The sequence below is a fragment of the Mastacembelus armatus genome, chromosome 1 (genome assembly GCF_900324485.2).
Source record: "Mastacembelus armatus chromosome 1, fMasArm1.2, whole genome shotgun sequence".
Classification (NCBI taxonomy): Eukaryota; Metazoa; Chordata; class Actinopteri; order Synbranchiformes; family Mastacembelidae; genus Mastacembelus; species Mastacembelus armatus.
Genome location: NC_046633.1, coordinates 18,285,678 through 18,300,354, shown reverse-complemented (window position 1 = coordinate 18,300,354; position 14,677 = coordinate 18,285,678). Strand labels below are relative to the sequence as shown.

Below are 14,677 nucleotides of genomic sequence, written 5' to 3'. Positions count from 1 at the left end.
GAAATTACTCAGAGGCTCGTTGAAAACCTCTGTTTGCATCCGCTGCCCGGTCGACTCAGGGTGGAAGACGGTTACCGTTTGGAAATCAGTCGCATAGTTTTGGCCTTTTATGTTGCCTCGACACTTCCACTCTCTGCTAGAGCAACAGCTGACGATGCCGGCTTCGTGAAATACAGTGCAGAAGATGCTGTCCTCTCTATCACTGCAACATCCTCGCAGACGTGACTATGCAGCCCACTTGCACCGTGATATAATGTCGACTCGGGTTCGTATCCAAAATCAGTCGCAAGCGTAGTCAAAGTAAATAAAGTCTGCGCATACACCTGCCGTCTGTAGGCTGAGCACGCTGCAAGAGAGAGGAGAGAGTCCGCTGCTGTGCACGGCAGAAACACAGAGTGGGAGCAGGCTTTCCCTGCCTCTCTGTAGCTCTCTCTCCACAGGGGTTTGCACCTCCCCAAAAATCCAGCTTGGTTACAGCGCCATCTAATGTTCACCATTTTTCTGAGCACGCTACCTGAAATGCTGATTTCATTTCCTTTCTGGCTCCGAATCAACGTGGACGACAGTGGAAAATTGTAGGTTTTCTTCAGTTTTCCATGTGTCCCACTTGCTATAAATTCAGTTTGGATTGTTTATTGAAATAAATCACGTGAACGCACAAAGACTGAGACCAGCAGTTGGCTAGTTTCACTACAGCACCATGGACAGCAACAGGGCATGCGTGACCTTGACATATAAACTGTAGCCTATGAACAAGAAGGTGTAGATGGACTATGGTCTATAGTCTTATTTAAAAGGGGGTTATTAATGTTATTACCAGTAGTGAGCACTACTAACAGGAGGGTAGGGTTTATCCCCCCAAAAAAAGCTTGAATTACACATGATCATCATATACATTAAGCGACATTATTAATTACATTACAGCAAAATACTCGAAATGTGCTCATAACAACAATGAAAGACGCTAAATTCCAGTAGGGGCTACACAATCTTTATTAGGTTAAATTCTGATGTTTCAGAAGTCATAACAAATAGGGGGAAAATAGGGGAAAAAAGTCGAAAAATTAAACAAAAAGAGATTAGAAACGAAATGAGGAGATAAGGAAACAAAACATTAAAGGAGCCAAAAATTAAAATAATATAAGCCAATTTCATTAATACTACTATTTTTACTTCTACTACTACTACTACTACTACTACTACTAATAATAATAATAATAATAATAATAATGAAACGATTAAAATAATATAAGCTAATATTAACTAGGCTACCTATTAAGGCTACCTATAATAAAGACTGTGTAACAAAACTTTGCATACATGGAAATAGCCATGGAAATAGATTACTTCCTGACACTGCAGCCGACATATATAAAAGTTGCGGTAGTAGAGAGAGAACAAAAACAGTGACCCATTCGTCTAATCACAATGTAAGTCCTGTCGATAGAGAATAACACCCAGATACTGTGATCACATAACTCACCGCTGGGTGCTACCACCGTTTCCGAACACCGGTATATTGTAAACTCCATTTCCCATACTCACCCTCTTCTTCGTGCGAAGCGAAGTGTACGCCCTAGTGACGACATTAAATGAAGAGCCAATAGGAGACGTCTGGACTTGGAGTAACACGTCATTCTAGTAGAGCCGGCTGATAGGAGTTATCCTTTCACCGTCGTCCTTCTGTCGTGTATATCCGGCTTCATTTACCTCCAAATGTTCTAATTGTTTTAAACAGAATCTATTTTTTTAGCTCTTGACTAAACCCGAGGCCAACCTGATATAAAGGTGAGCACTTTCCTTCTTTTCTGTTTCCATTTATGAAGGCACGGGAAGTGTTTAGCTTCAATGCTACATTCCGTTAGCTAACAGTAACCTTTTCAGCTGTACAGCGTAGCGTTAGCTTCAAGTGGTTTGAGGGACTGGGATCATTAACAAGACAAAGTCTGCTGATAAACTCATCGTGCTTATAGCGAGTTTCAGCGCCTCAGGGAGGGAGCACACACCGCGGTAGTGGTCGTGTTTGAATGCTTTCTGAGTGCAGGTCAAGACAGCAGGCTTGACTGGTGGGTGATGATACGTGGCCTGTGTTGTCATCTTAGCAGTATGTCCTAATCGTATTGACTATGTTGTATGAATGGCTTAAAATACTTTTTTGTCTTGATTTGTTATATATATAATTTATCAGGTTTCACGTGTACTTAGCTGAAAGGGGGAAATCAAGGGACACAAATACTCTCAGCAACAGTTTGACTAAATATGTCAAGACAAAGGTCACAATCTATAAGAACACATTGTAAATGGGGAAGATGATGATGATGTTGGCTTCTTCAGTCCAAAACCCCATTCAGTACACTATTACATAAGACAGAGATAAGAAGCTATATTGCTGAAGAAACTGAAAGTATGAAATGTTGAAAAGTGATATAATGAATTTTGAATTTCATCTCTGATTAGATCCCAGGGTCATATAAGTCAAGTTAGAGTTCCAATTATTGTGAATTTTTTTTGGCCTAGGTTATTCTAGCTATTAAGTAATTCAGCCCCTCTTAGGTCAGATAACTCACGTGCATTGTCTTGTGTTAATGTATTTACTTGAAAATGCCAGTTGGAACCATATGGTGTAGTATAAAATCAGAAATCTTGTTATCTTAGCAGGAAACTAACACCCAACAATCACTAAAAGACTACCTGAATTTCCCTTTGGGGGTTAATAAAGTCTTACTAATCTCATCTCTCTCTTTGCACTGTGAATTGCTGATCAAAAAAAAAAAAATCTGAAGCTGTCACTTGGGCATTGTGAACCTGCAATCTAAATTTTACAATTTTGTGTCATTTTCTTGATGAAATAACTAATTAATTGGTTGAAGAGAGTATTGGTAGATTGTTGGGTCATGAAAAGACTTAAAGTTTTTGTCCTCCAGGTTTGTAATCAGTACTGTTATGTATGGTCTGTAGAAAAATATGAAAAATATGTAGTGCATGTGGTTGCTACAACAGGATTCCTAGTGATGCGTCATTGCTGTTTCACTGACATATGCCAGAAAAGCTTGAGTCTAAAAATACTGCTAGGATTCCTCTAGGATTCCTCTGTACTGCTCACTTCGTCATCTAAACACGTTGGTCAGGTTTCCTGATGATACCTTTGTGCGTCATGCTTTTGACAATCTAGGTCTTATTTTAGCACAAGAGAGAAAGGACCACATATATAAAGCAGGTGTTCACTCCAGCCAGTGTGAGCAGTTAGACAGAAGCAAGAACAGGTATAGACTACAAGAGTCTCTGAGACGTTACTTGGTTCTTTCACTGGGCCAACAATCTCACTGTTGCATAGTGGGCTCTTATTTATTTATTTATTTTGCTGAAGCTTGGTGATGGCGACCTACCAGGAGTTCATCCAACAGAACGAGGACAGGGATGGGGTGAGATTCAGCTGGAACTTCTGGCCGTCCAGTCGTTTGGAGGCCACCAGGCTAGTGGTCCCCATCTCCTGCCTCTTTACACCACTCAAGGAGAGACCCGATCTTCCACCAGTCCAGTACGAGCCAGTTCTGTGCAGCCGGGCTAATTGCAAGGCAGTGCTCAACCCACTATGGTGAGTCAAATAGAAATACAGTGGCCAGACCTTTAGACGTACATTTGAATGGTCTTAAAAAAAACAAGTATTTGTATTTGAAGTCTTTATTTTGACTTATGGCATAATTGTAAGTTGTTTTTTTTTTGCATAGAAAAAATGGGTAATAATGTGTGCCACTGGCCCTGCCAACTTTGATCTTGACATTTCTCCATTGTTGTCCTCCTTTCAAAGTAAATAGGGATAAAAGAGGGTCTTGCTTTTGAATATTTAGAACACCTCAGCACTTCTAAATGCTGAGGTGTTCTAAATACTGGGTGTGGTATTTAAGAAGTGCAAACACATTTGGTACAACCTGCTATCAGTCATAGTTACACTGTCAGCTGGATATTAACCCTAAATTGTTTCAATCCTTTTACAGTCAAGTTGACTTCAGAGCAAAAATATGGGCATGCAACTTCTGCTTTCAGAGAAACCCAGTAAGTACTGATGTTCGGAGTGATTTATTTCTGATGCTTTTATTTTGACATTTTGTTGCCAAAACCTATATAAGCCTGAAACATCACATGTGGATTCCTGTATTGGGTTGGTTAATCTGGTTCTCTTTGTCCCTCCAGTTCCCTCCTTCTTATGCAGGTATATCAGAAGTGAACCAACCAGCTGAACTCATGCCACAGTTTTCTACCATTGAGTACATAGTACAGGTAAATACTAACATAGATATCTGCATGCTCACCTCAACCTTATTTATGGAAATTGTATGTGCAGAGCATGTTATTTGTAAAGGTAAATATTAAAGATTTCCAGTACTAACTTATGAAGACGTAGAGTCCTTGTTTTAACTTTTGAGCCTTGGGTTAACTTAGCAAGTACAGTCTCACCCTGCATCCCTGACATGTCAAATTACTGTAGTACTCTTTGTTATGGGTTCAGGGAACATTTGGTACCTTAACTATTCAGATCAACATTGTAATTAGTCACACATATTTGCAAGAATTATCATGTTGTGTTTTAATATGTTAAAATATGCAGTAGGCTATAGCAGAGCTGGTAAAACTAAAATTATACAGAACTATCTGTAGTATTGGAATAGTTTAGAGTGTGACTGCTATTGTGGTTAACAAGTATAACTTTATCAATAATGCATGTGGTTTTCAAATGTAATAAGAGCTACCGGTGACCACATGGTGTCTCTGCTAGTGACAGCTTTTTAAACATGCAGTACTTTCAGCAAACAACAAAGCAGCCCCCCTACTTTGTTTCTTTTTGATGACAATGATAAATGAATAAGACTGCAAAGGAACTGTGCCATTTCATCACTTTATATGATAAGGTGTGCAAAAATGAGTTATGATCTCACCACAGTGTAAATCTTTATCTCTTTACAGCGTGGACCTCCAGCTCCTCTGATCTTCCTCTATGTGGTGGACACATGTTTGGAAGAAGAGGACCTCCAGGCTCTCAAGGAGTCTTTGCAGATGTCCCTCAGCTTGCTGCCACCCAACGCCCTGGTGGGCCTCATTACATTTGGACGCATGGTCCAGGTTCACGAGCTCAGCTGTGAGGGGATCGCCAAGAGCTATGTGTTCAGGGGCACCAAGGACCTCTCCTCCAAACAAATCCAGGTGTGTGGGGGGCAGAGGCATTGGGAATCAGAGGAACGAGGAAAAATAGAGTTGAAGATTTGGTTACAAACTATCATTACAGAAAATGAGACCAGATTCATAGTATTTCAGTTGGATATGATTGACTCTTCTCAGTCAGCTTCAAATTTATGGAAAACTGTATTTTCAGTTTAGTAATGTGGTTTTTGTTTGTTTTAATTTTGTGTGTTTCAGGAGATGCTGGGTTTAACAAAGCCAGGAGCTCCAGGACAGCAAGGTCGCCCGATGGCCCCTCAGGATGCCGCAGCCTCTTGCAGGTATGTATTAGTCACTTTTTGTCAGTCACTAGTAGCTGTTTCCATAAGTTCAAATTTACTTAGCCTTGCTGACCCTCAGGCAGTTATTTCAATGAATGTGTGTATTTGTTCATATTTAGGTTCCTTCAGCCTGTGCACAAAGTTGATATGAATTTGACAGACTTGCTCGGCGAGCTTCAGAGAGACCCGTGGCCTGTCCCTCAGGGCAAACGGCCTCTCCGCTCCACCGGTGTTGCTCTGTCTGTTGCTGTCGGTCTGCTCGAGGTACGAAAAAAATATTTTACACTAAGTGCAAAATAATCGTGCATTGTGCAGTAATGCTGCAATACTGTGCCTATATCTTAAAAGTGATTTAGGTCTAAAATACAAAGCATACAAATGCATTAGAAGTCATTCATTAAGGTTTCTTTACAGTAACCTGAACTTTAACCTCTGCAGACAATCCTGCCACGTTTTTGTTCAGAACCACAGATCTGTAGGAACAGTACATGTGCTTTGGGAGTTCAAAGGCTGGTTCCTTAGTTGTTTACCTTGTCTATTCCCTTCACCATCATTATCCTGTCCCCTCCTACTGCTAATCTACATGCTTATATAACTGGTAGCACAACAGATCATTCCCCGCTGAACTTTCCATGAGCAGCTACGTGATGAGGTCTGATTTGAACATCTGACTCCAGGTTTTGCTGTTGTTGGGTTATTTGACTAGATGAATGGATTTTTTTATAAAGGCAAGCTTCTAAAAGTATTTGGGATCCACTAATAGTTGGCTTGTTTGTTGTGTTGGTTTTTGTGAATTGGTATACGTTGTCCCTTTCATAAATGAGTCAGTGTTTATGTAAAACATGGTATCAAATGGTCACATGGCATTAAAAGCTTATTCTAGCAGCTGTGTGACTAAAGTGGCATGTGCCCATATGTATCTTTGTCATGGACTTTCCCAGGGTCCTGGACTATGGACTTTGTTTGAAGTGTTGGCTGTAAGGTTTGCCCCAATTCCAGAAAGGCACATTCATTGTTATACTTGATACATAAATTAAATTAAACTGGATTTCCATTCTTCAGTGTTGAAAACAATATTGTTTAGATGCAAATGTTTTTCAAATGACTGAATCAAATAACTTCTGTATTGTAATAGTTTTATCAAACACATTTTAGTTTTCTTTCCTCACCTTTAAAAGTCTTTAATGAATTTATGAGGCTGTATTTGCACAGGCAATCTTAATTAGATTAATGAGCCCCTTTCTCCCTCTCCAACACACCTCTTTAAATAGCAAATGTAAAAACTGGGTCAATAGTCCATTAGTGCTCATTACCAAAATGCCCAGCCTTAAAACAAGCACCCAGTATAAATGCACACAACTTATCGAGGAATGATTTTTATCCATTAAAGCACCAGTGTATTGGCAGTAAAGAGGTGCAGCAGGAGAGTCAGTATCTGTTTAGAGTGAATTCTATACATTTCAGTCTGCAAATGGAAAAACTTTGTGCTGGTTCCAAACTCTTTACTGTCTATGTTGTAGCTTGGATACAAGTGCAATGGTGCTTAACCGAAACTGAAACTTTCTCTTTTCCTCACCCTCAGGGTGCGTTCCCCAACACAGGGGCTCGTGTGATGCTGTTCGTCGGAGGGCCCCCCACCCAGGGCCCAGGCATGGTGGTGGGGGACGAGCTGAAAACTCCCATCCGCTCCTGGCATGACATCCAAAAGGACAATGCTCGCCATCTGAAGAAAGCCACCAAGGTGTGCAAATGGAGTCTTCCCATGTGAATACTGTACCGGCAATTGTAGCGTTAAAGTGCTGACATTTGAGTGAAATTTTCCTTTCAAATGTTTACTAAATGTCCACCTATTGCAATTATCCATTTATTACCCATTTTTCCATATTATTACTTTAAGTTTGTAGTTTTACTGTTGTTTCATGGCTTTTGTGTATGTGTGTGTGTTTTTTTTTTTTTTTGTAACTCAGTACTATGAAGCCTTGGCCAACCGCTCAGCTGCAAATGGCCACAGCATTGATATTTATGCCTGTGCCCTGGACCAGACCGGACTGCTGGAGATGAAGTGCTTATCTAATCTCACTGGGTAAGTCAGCACTGTACTGCACATTTCAGTATGCTAAACCGGACAAATTTGTGTCATGGTAACAAAGTCTATGTTCCTTTTTGATTAGCATTGTAACAGTCTGTTGTGCTACATTTATCAGGGGCCACATTGTGATGGGAGACTCTTTCAACACCTCTCTCTTCAAACAAACCTTCCAGAGGGTCTTTAGTAAAGACTACAATGGAGACTTCCGCATGGCCTTTGGAGGCATCCTGGAAGTCAAGGTAAAGAAATGAGTTTAGAATTTGGGGAGATAAATGTCACTACCTTCTGTATTCAGCATTGTAATTTAAACCTGAAGGTATCAGATGGTAATCTGACAAATACTTGTTAAAGTTAAATTTGTCTTGGCTTTTTCTTTTTTTATAGACATCTAGGGAGCTGAAGGTTTGCGGGACCATTGGACCGTGTGTTTCACTCAACTCCAAAGGATCGTGCGTTTCAGAGAATGTGAGTCACTGCCCCAGACAAAACTGGAAAATTCAGATTCTTTGTTTCCCAGTAACAATAGAGCATGGTTATTTGCTAGCATGCATCACAGTACTTTCTCTGTTTTGTGTAGGAGATGGGTGTTGGTGGCACAAACCAATGGAAAGTCTGTAGTCTCAACCCCTCCACAACACTGGGCATATACTTTGAGGTGGTGAATCAGGTAAACAAGCACTTATTTGAGCCTTATACTGTAAGGCCTGACAAAATGCTGATAGTAGAGGTGACACACACATCAAACAAGTGAATAATTGTGATTGAAGATAAAGGGTTTTTTTTTTTGTACTGCAAACTCTTCAAACAATGACTTTTTGTATTTTTTTTTTTTTCACGATATAGTAGATTGCCAGTTTGTTTGATTGCCAACTGTAGTCTTATTGTCTTTACTGTTTTCTGTCCATGTGTAGCACAATGCACCAATCCCCCAGGGAGGCAGAGGGGCGATCCAGTTTGTCACCCAGTACCAGCACTCCAACACACAGAGGAGGATACGGGTCACCACTATCGCCAGGAAGTAAGATCCTGTATATATTGTTGTTTAGTACACACTGTACAGCTATTCTGTGTCAGACTCTATTATTATTGATATCAATATTGTATTAATTTTGATATTAATAAGATGGTCTGGTCAGGTGTGAGTATTCACTTCATGAACCTCTTTGGGTAAGAACATGATATGATGAGCTTGGCAAAGAAAGTGACAGCTAGAGTCAACATTAGCCTCACAGGAAACAATGTTTACATTCCTGGAATTCAAGACACCACCTTCAAAGACCTGTGGGCTTGTGCGTCATTCACACCACACCCATGTTCACCTGCGCCTCCTTTGTTTCTCCTCTCCTGTTTTCCTCACTCCCTTCCTTCTCCTCGTTATTTCTGTTCCAACCTAAGCTGGGCAGATGCACAGACCCAGATTCAGCACATCGAGTCATCATTTGACCAGGAAGCGGCCGCCGTGCTCATGGCTCGCTTGGGAGTCTTCAGAGCCGAATCAGAGGAGGGGCCAGATGTCTTGCGTTGGCTTGACAGGCAGCTCATCCGTCTGGTGAGTGACACTCCCACACATAAACTGCTGTCTGTGATAAGAATGCATAGTTGGCATTGTTGTGATTGTGTAATGGAAAAAATTCATTCTCTATAACTTCATAGTGTGACGCTAATGTAGGATAATACGTTACGTGGTATTTAAACAATGTTTTGTGTGCCTTCATTGCAGTGTCAGAAGTTTGGCCAGTTTAATAAAGATGATCCTACATCCTTCAAACTGTCAGAGTCTCTGTCCCTCTACCCACAGGTAATCTTGCCTCCTAGTGGAAATACATGAGTCTGCAGCAAACAGGTTTTTGATGACATGAAGCAAATTATTCATTTTACTGACTTTTGTAAATTCCTCTCCTCTACCTGCAGTTTATGTTCCACCTGCGGAGATCGCCCTTCTTGCAGGTTTTCAACAACAGCCCAGATGAATCGTCCTATTATAGGCACCATTTTGTCAGGCAGGACCTGACCCAATCTCTGATCATGGTCCAGCCCATCCTCTACTCATACTCCTTCTATGGGCCACCAGAGGTCAGTGTCACACCCTTCAAACCATTGTTGTTAGCGTCAAAGGAGTTGCATTTATTCTGGTGCATATGGCTTTGTTTAATACTGCTGTTATTAGTGCTGAATTGTTCAACACTGTGTCTCAAATGTATCTGTTCTTCACAGCCAGTGCTCCTGGACAGTAGCAGTATCCTACCAGATCGAATCCTACTGATGGACACATTCTTTCAGCTGGTTATCTACCATGGAGAGGTGAGACAGTAGACCACTGACTAGGAATGCTAGCCAGTTGATAAACAACTTGATTTTCATTTAAAACATAAAACTATATATGCATTTCTTAAAGCTGTTGCCTTGCCCTTTATTATCAGACCATTGCCCAGTGGCGAAAGGCTGGCTATCAGGAAATGGCAGAGTATGAGAACTTCAAGCAGCTGCTGCAGGCTCCTTTGGATGATGCCCAAGAGATCCTGCAGACACGTTTCCCCATGCCACGCTACATCGACACAGAGCACGGAGGTTCACAGGCTCGCTTCCTGCTCTCCAAGGTCAACCCATCACAAACCCACAACAACCTCTACGGCTGGGGACAGGTACAGTATTACAAGCTGTAACTTTCTGTTTTGGAGCTTTTTTTTTTTTTTTTTTTTTTTTTTTTAATTTGGAAAACAATTTGGTTTTATTGGTCACATCCATTACCAAAAGTGAAATAGACTATAGTTATCAAACATGAGGGTCATATTGTTCAGGGGGTTTTTTTTGTTTGTTTTTTTTTTTCAGTTTATTGGAGGTTGATTGTTACCTGTTTTTCAATATAATGAAGACTCAAATTTAGTTCTTCTTGAAACCATATTAGACACTGATAAAGTATAGTCATTTCAGAGCATGTAGTTTGTGGTGCTGTTTACAATAACCTGATAGTTTATCCACCACATTTATAACACGACTCTGAAACAGTCAACAGATGTGAACATTGCCACCTGCATTAGGAGGATTTATTGGGCTGTTTTATAAGACTGCATTAGTTTTAGCTTGGGGTAATAAATGACATTCCAACTAAGTGAATGAAATTTGTCATTTGGTGACTTGTTACTGGTTTGCCTCATCATGCATCTTTAATATCCCACAATTGTCTGTGCTGTGGGTGGAAAAAAACAATCTGAAACTGGCAACTCAAATGCTTTTAGTTTAGACTGTCAGTACACACATCTTGGATTAGTTAACCTTTTGTTATTAGTGGGAAAGACTGATAGAGCAAAATGGCATTAATTATTTTCCAAGTCAAGAAAGCTGAACCACAACCTACTGTATACTAACAGTGCAGTCACATCTATGGCAGTGATTAACCTGTTTACTTCATTATTGCATCATGAAAAGATCTGTCCGTGAACTAAGTGAGTAACTTTTGTCTTTTCTGTGCATCTACAGGAGACAGGGGCCCCGATCCTCACCGATGATGTCAGCTTGCAGGTTTTCATGGACCACTTGAAGAAACTGGCCGTCTCCAGCTCTGCGTAGAAGCTTAATCACAAAGAAAGGAGTGCTAACGCATTCCTGATCGGATAATGGGATCCATCAACATTTCCCTTGTTGTCTAAAGGATTGAAACCCAGAGTCGACTGTACATACTATATTGATTTCACTGTGCTCTGAACAGAGAAGGGGGTTAAATAGCACATTCCTAATAAAAAAGCCACGTGAAATGTTTTCTCATTTCCATTAACTTATTTATAAGAATCAGCTTCAAATCTCCATAACCAGTCTATCCACATGAAAGAAATATCAAACTCTGTTTCTATTTTATATTTGATATCACTTCTGGCATGGAGAATGATTAGACTAATTCAATTTTTCTATTCGTTTGTTTGTCCTAAAATGTGTATCTTTTACATCAGATACTGATTGAATGTGCTGTTTAAAAGGATGCTTATATGTGTCAGCTTTGTCTATAGCTAAAGATGACATGCAGAATTTTTCTCATTAAAGAAATATAATTGTACCTCTAATGCTGGTTATGTGTTCATATGCAAGGTTTATTGGTCTGCACATTGATGAGTTGTTAATCAGTGTATTTAAAAAAAAAAAAATCCTACACGGATTATACGTCGTATTATATGAAAATTTCATCTGAATAATGAGGATTAATGTCCTGAGGAAATGAATTTAGTCACACCAAGACTGGTTTTCACATTCAGATTTAGTTTTAAATTAGATCTTATAGGATAAATATTTCAGTCCTATTTTGTTCACCATCTGGTATATTGTACCCAGTGACCACCCAAGTCATCTTTGCAGTCAGACTTCAATATACTGTAGGAGAGACAGTTGTCCAATTTAGATCCTGTCTGGATTTGTGATGCTATTCATATAAAAGACAGAAAACTGGTTCTGCCTGTGTCCTCCGTCCTCACGCTGACATCTGCGTCATACAGTGCATGTTTAGGCCACTATGTTTGGATGACTTCAATTGATGCGCATGTACAACAGAATTTCAGGAATAGTAGGAAGTGGATTTTCACATGGAAGTCAGAGGTTACCAAAGATGCTCACTTCATACCTCACACATCTGTTTTGTTCTTTGCAGCTGAAGGAAAAGCCTTACTCTGAACTGTCTAGTATTGCATATTTGAACACTTCCGTGCCAGTGTGTGTGAAAGACTGACGCACAGACCTTGTTGCAACAGCAGTCAGTAACATATCCTCTGCGCAGATTGAAATAAGATACTATTGTCTTTTTCTCATATGTCACTTCTGTACAGAAAGCCTACAGAAAACCCCTCACGCACCATCTACTGTCACTGTAAGCTGATTTCAGAGCACCCAGACAGTATGATTTCGAGGATCAGTGAACGGCAGATTATGAAGACTAATCCCCAGGGGCTATCTGTTTAGAGGCAAATTCTACTCTTAGCAGCTTTAAGCGGAAGTTGCCACTGAAATACAAATGAAGTCTGTGTCTATGAAAAGCTTAGTCCCTACAGTGTGGCACTCTGTAGCCACATATGCTCCAAGAGTATTGAAGGCCAAATAGAAACATACAATGTCATGGCTCTTAATCCCTTTGACAGAGATACTTCTGCACAATTGGTCCATGCATTTTTCAGTTGAAAGTGATGCTGTTGCAGGTGATTTGAGGCCTCTCAGCACTTGTGACATGAAATGAACATATGAACACATATGCTCGGCCATCTTGACCCATTCCAAGAGTACAGCTGTGCATGTTGGACAATGTCCAGAGAAACAAAGGGACATTAAATTTCTCTCAGCCTATTATTTTGCTTTCTCCAGTGATCATTCATGATGTTCATGTCCACGTGATTCTCAGGCTTAGGCAAAGCTGAAAGGAGATGTGCCTTCTTATTAACTCTTATCAAATCCTAACAGATTTTTCACACAGGGCCATGTAGTTTTGGATTTTGTTGTCCCTTAATAATAAAAACCTTCATTTAAAAACTGCATGATGTGTTTACTTGTGTTATCTTCGACTAATATTTAAATTTGTTTGATAAGCTGAAACATTAAAGTGACAAACATGCAAAAAAGGGAAGGAAGAGGGGCCAACACTTTGTCACACCACTGTAGACCTTCCCACATCCTCACAAATAACCTGAAATTAATGCACTGGTGGGAGAAGTACTGAGATCCTTTACTTCCATACAAATATAAATACCACAGTGTAATAATACTCTGCTGCAAGTAAATGTCTTTTTTTTTTCAAAATTGTACTTACTGTAGGTAAAAGTACAAAAGTATCAGCAGCCAGATATATTTGAAATACATATATATAGTTTTTATTGTATAATTATTGGTGTGTGAATGTGTGCATCCATTTAATGTTGCGGCTCGTGAAGGTGTAGTTAGTATTATTTAAAATATATGAGTTATTTCACATACTGCTGGGTAGCTTGTAAATTTCATACTGAGGATCAATGAAGTTTTATGTACTATTATGTATTTTGTTTTATTCATCTGATTTCAAAACGTTACTAGTGACTAAAGTGAAATAATAAATGCAGTGGGAGTAAAAGTATAACATTTTCCTTTTTGAAATGTAGTACAAAGTAGCAGAAAATGGAAATACTCAAAACACAGATACCTCAAAGTTGTACTTAAGTACAGTACTCAAGTAAATGTACCTAGTTACTTTCCGCCACTGTGTTAATGGAACCTATGTACATAACACAGAAGATTATACTAACTCTTTTGAAACATGTCAAAGTCAATTATTCCCCTACTACAGACCTTAGGTTCATGTGTGATCATTTATTCCCTCACACTGCAGCCAAAGCCCTAAAATGTGTTAACTTGAGAGTGTGGATTAACTTCTTGTTTTTGCCACAAACAGGAGACAGCCTATCACCATCTGCATGGACGTCATAAGCAGTGTTTACCAGACTGTAGCCAAGTACTCTGACTTCCAACACGATGCTGATATTCAATAAGACTCTTGTCAGCTGTTGGCAAGAAATGCTGGGTGATTCAAGGACAAAGTGCTTTTTTTGAAGCTTTGAGAAGTGGGCACTGATGACCTATGGCCTTCAGGGGGTCATCTCATGAAATATTTTCAACCATCATCAAATTCCTCGTCATTTTTGCACCTATAAAACGGTGTTCTATAGAGCAAGAGGGACCTGATGTGGGAGATTTAATTCTGTGTAACTGCAACATGAAATGTACCTCTCACCTCTTGATTTCCCTCTATCTGTGGAATCATGGTGGTAATTATCTGCAGTATAGTCAGAAGGTTTGATGGAAAGCCTCAGCCTGAGCTGTCAGTTTTCAGAGTCATGCTGAAGTGCAGCTTAGCCTTCAGGGCTGGAAGATGAAGGCATGAGGTAACAGAGATGTCAGGCCTATTTGGCCTCATTTGCTCTGAGCAAACGAACGTTGTTTGTGAAGAGGCTCACACAATCTGTATTTTTAGCTCGTTCTCAAATGAAGGATTGCAGGGCTCAGGGGAAATGTGCCTGAAATGCCTCTATTTGTCTCTGCCTCTGTGTCGCAGCACAGTGGCAGATTAGTAGACATCCACTGCAGAGTTCCA

At 40.0% G+C, this 14,677-nt stretch overlaps 1 protein-coding gene across 1 annotated transcript; it reads left to right on the top strand.

Annotated features, from left to right (window-relative positions):
* The first annotated feature begins 1,633 nt into the window (after positions 1–1,633).
* Positions 1,634–11,639, top strand: sec23b (SEC23 homolog B, coat complex II component). Its single transcript, XM_026304238.1, has 19 exons — positions 1,634–1,788; positions 3,368–3,595; positions 3,996–4,053; positions 4,192–4,278; positions 4,963–5,199; positions 5,413–5,495; positions 5,615–5,759; positions 7,078–7,236; positions 7,463–7,578; positions 7,700–7,823; positions 7,969–8,049; positions 8,162–8,251; positions 8,496–8,602; positions 8,980–9,133; positions 9,305–9,382; positions 9,496–9,657; positions 9,799–9,885; positions 10,005–10,226; positions 11,062–11,639. Exons 2-19 carry the CDS (start codon positions 3,375–3,377, stop codon positions 11,149–11,151), a joined length of 2,301 nt encoding a protein of 766 aa, XP_026160023.1. The 5' UTR covers positions 1,634–1,788; positions 3,368–3,374; the 3' UTR covers positions 11,152–11,639.
* The last annotated feature ends 3,038 nt before the right edge of the window (positions 11,640–14,677 follow it).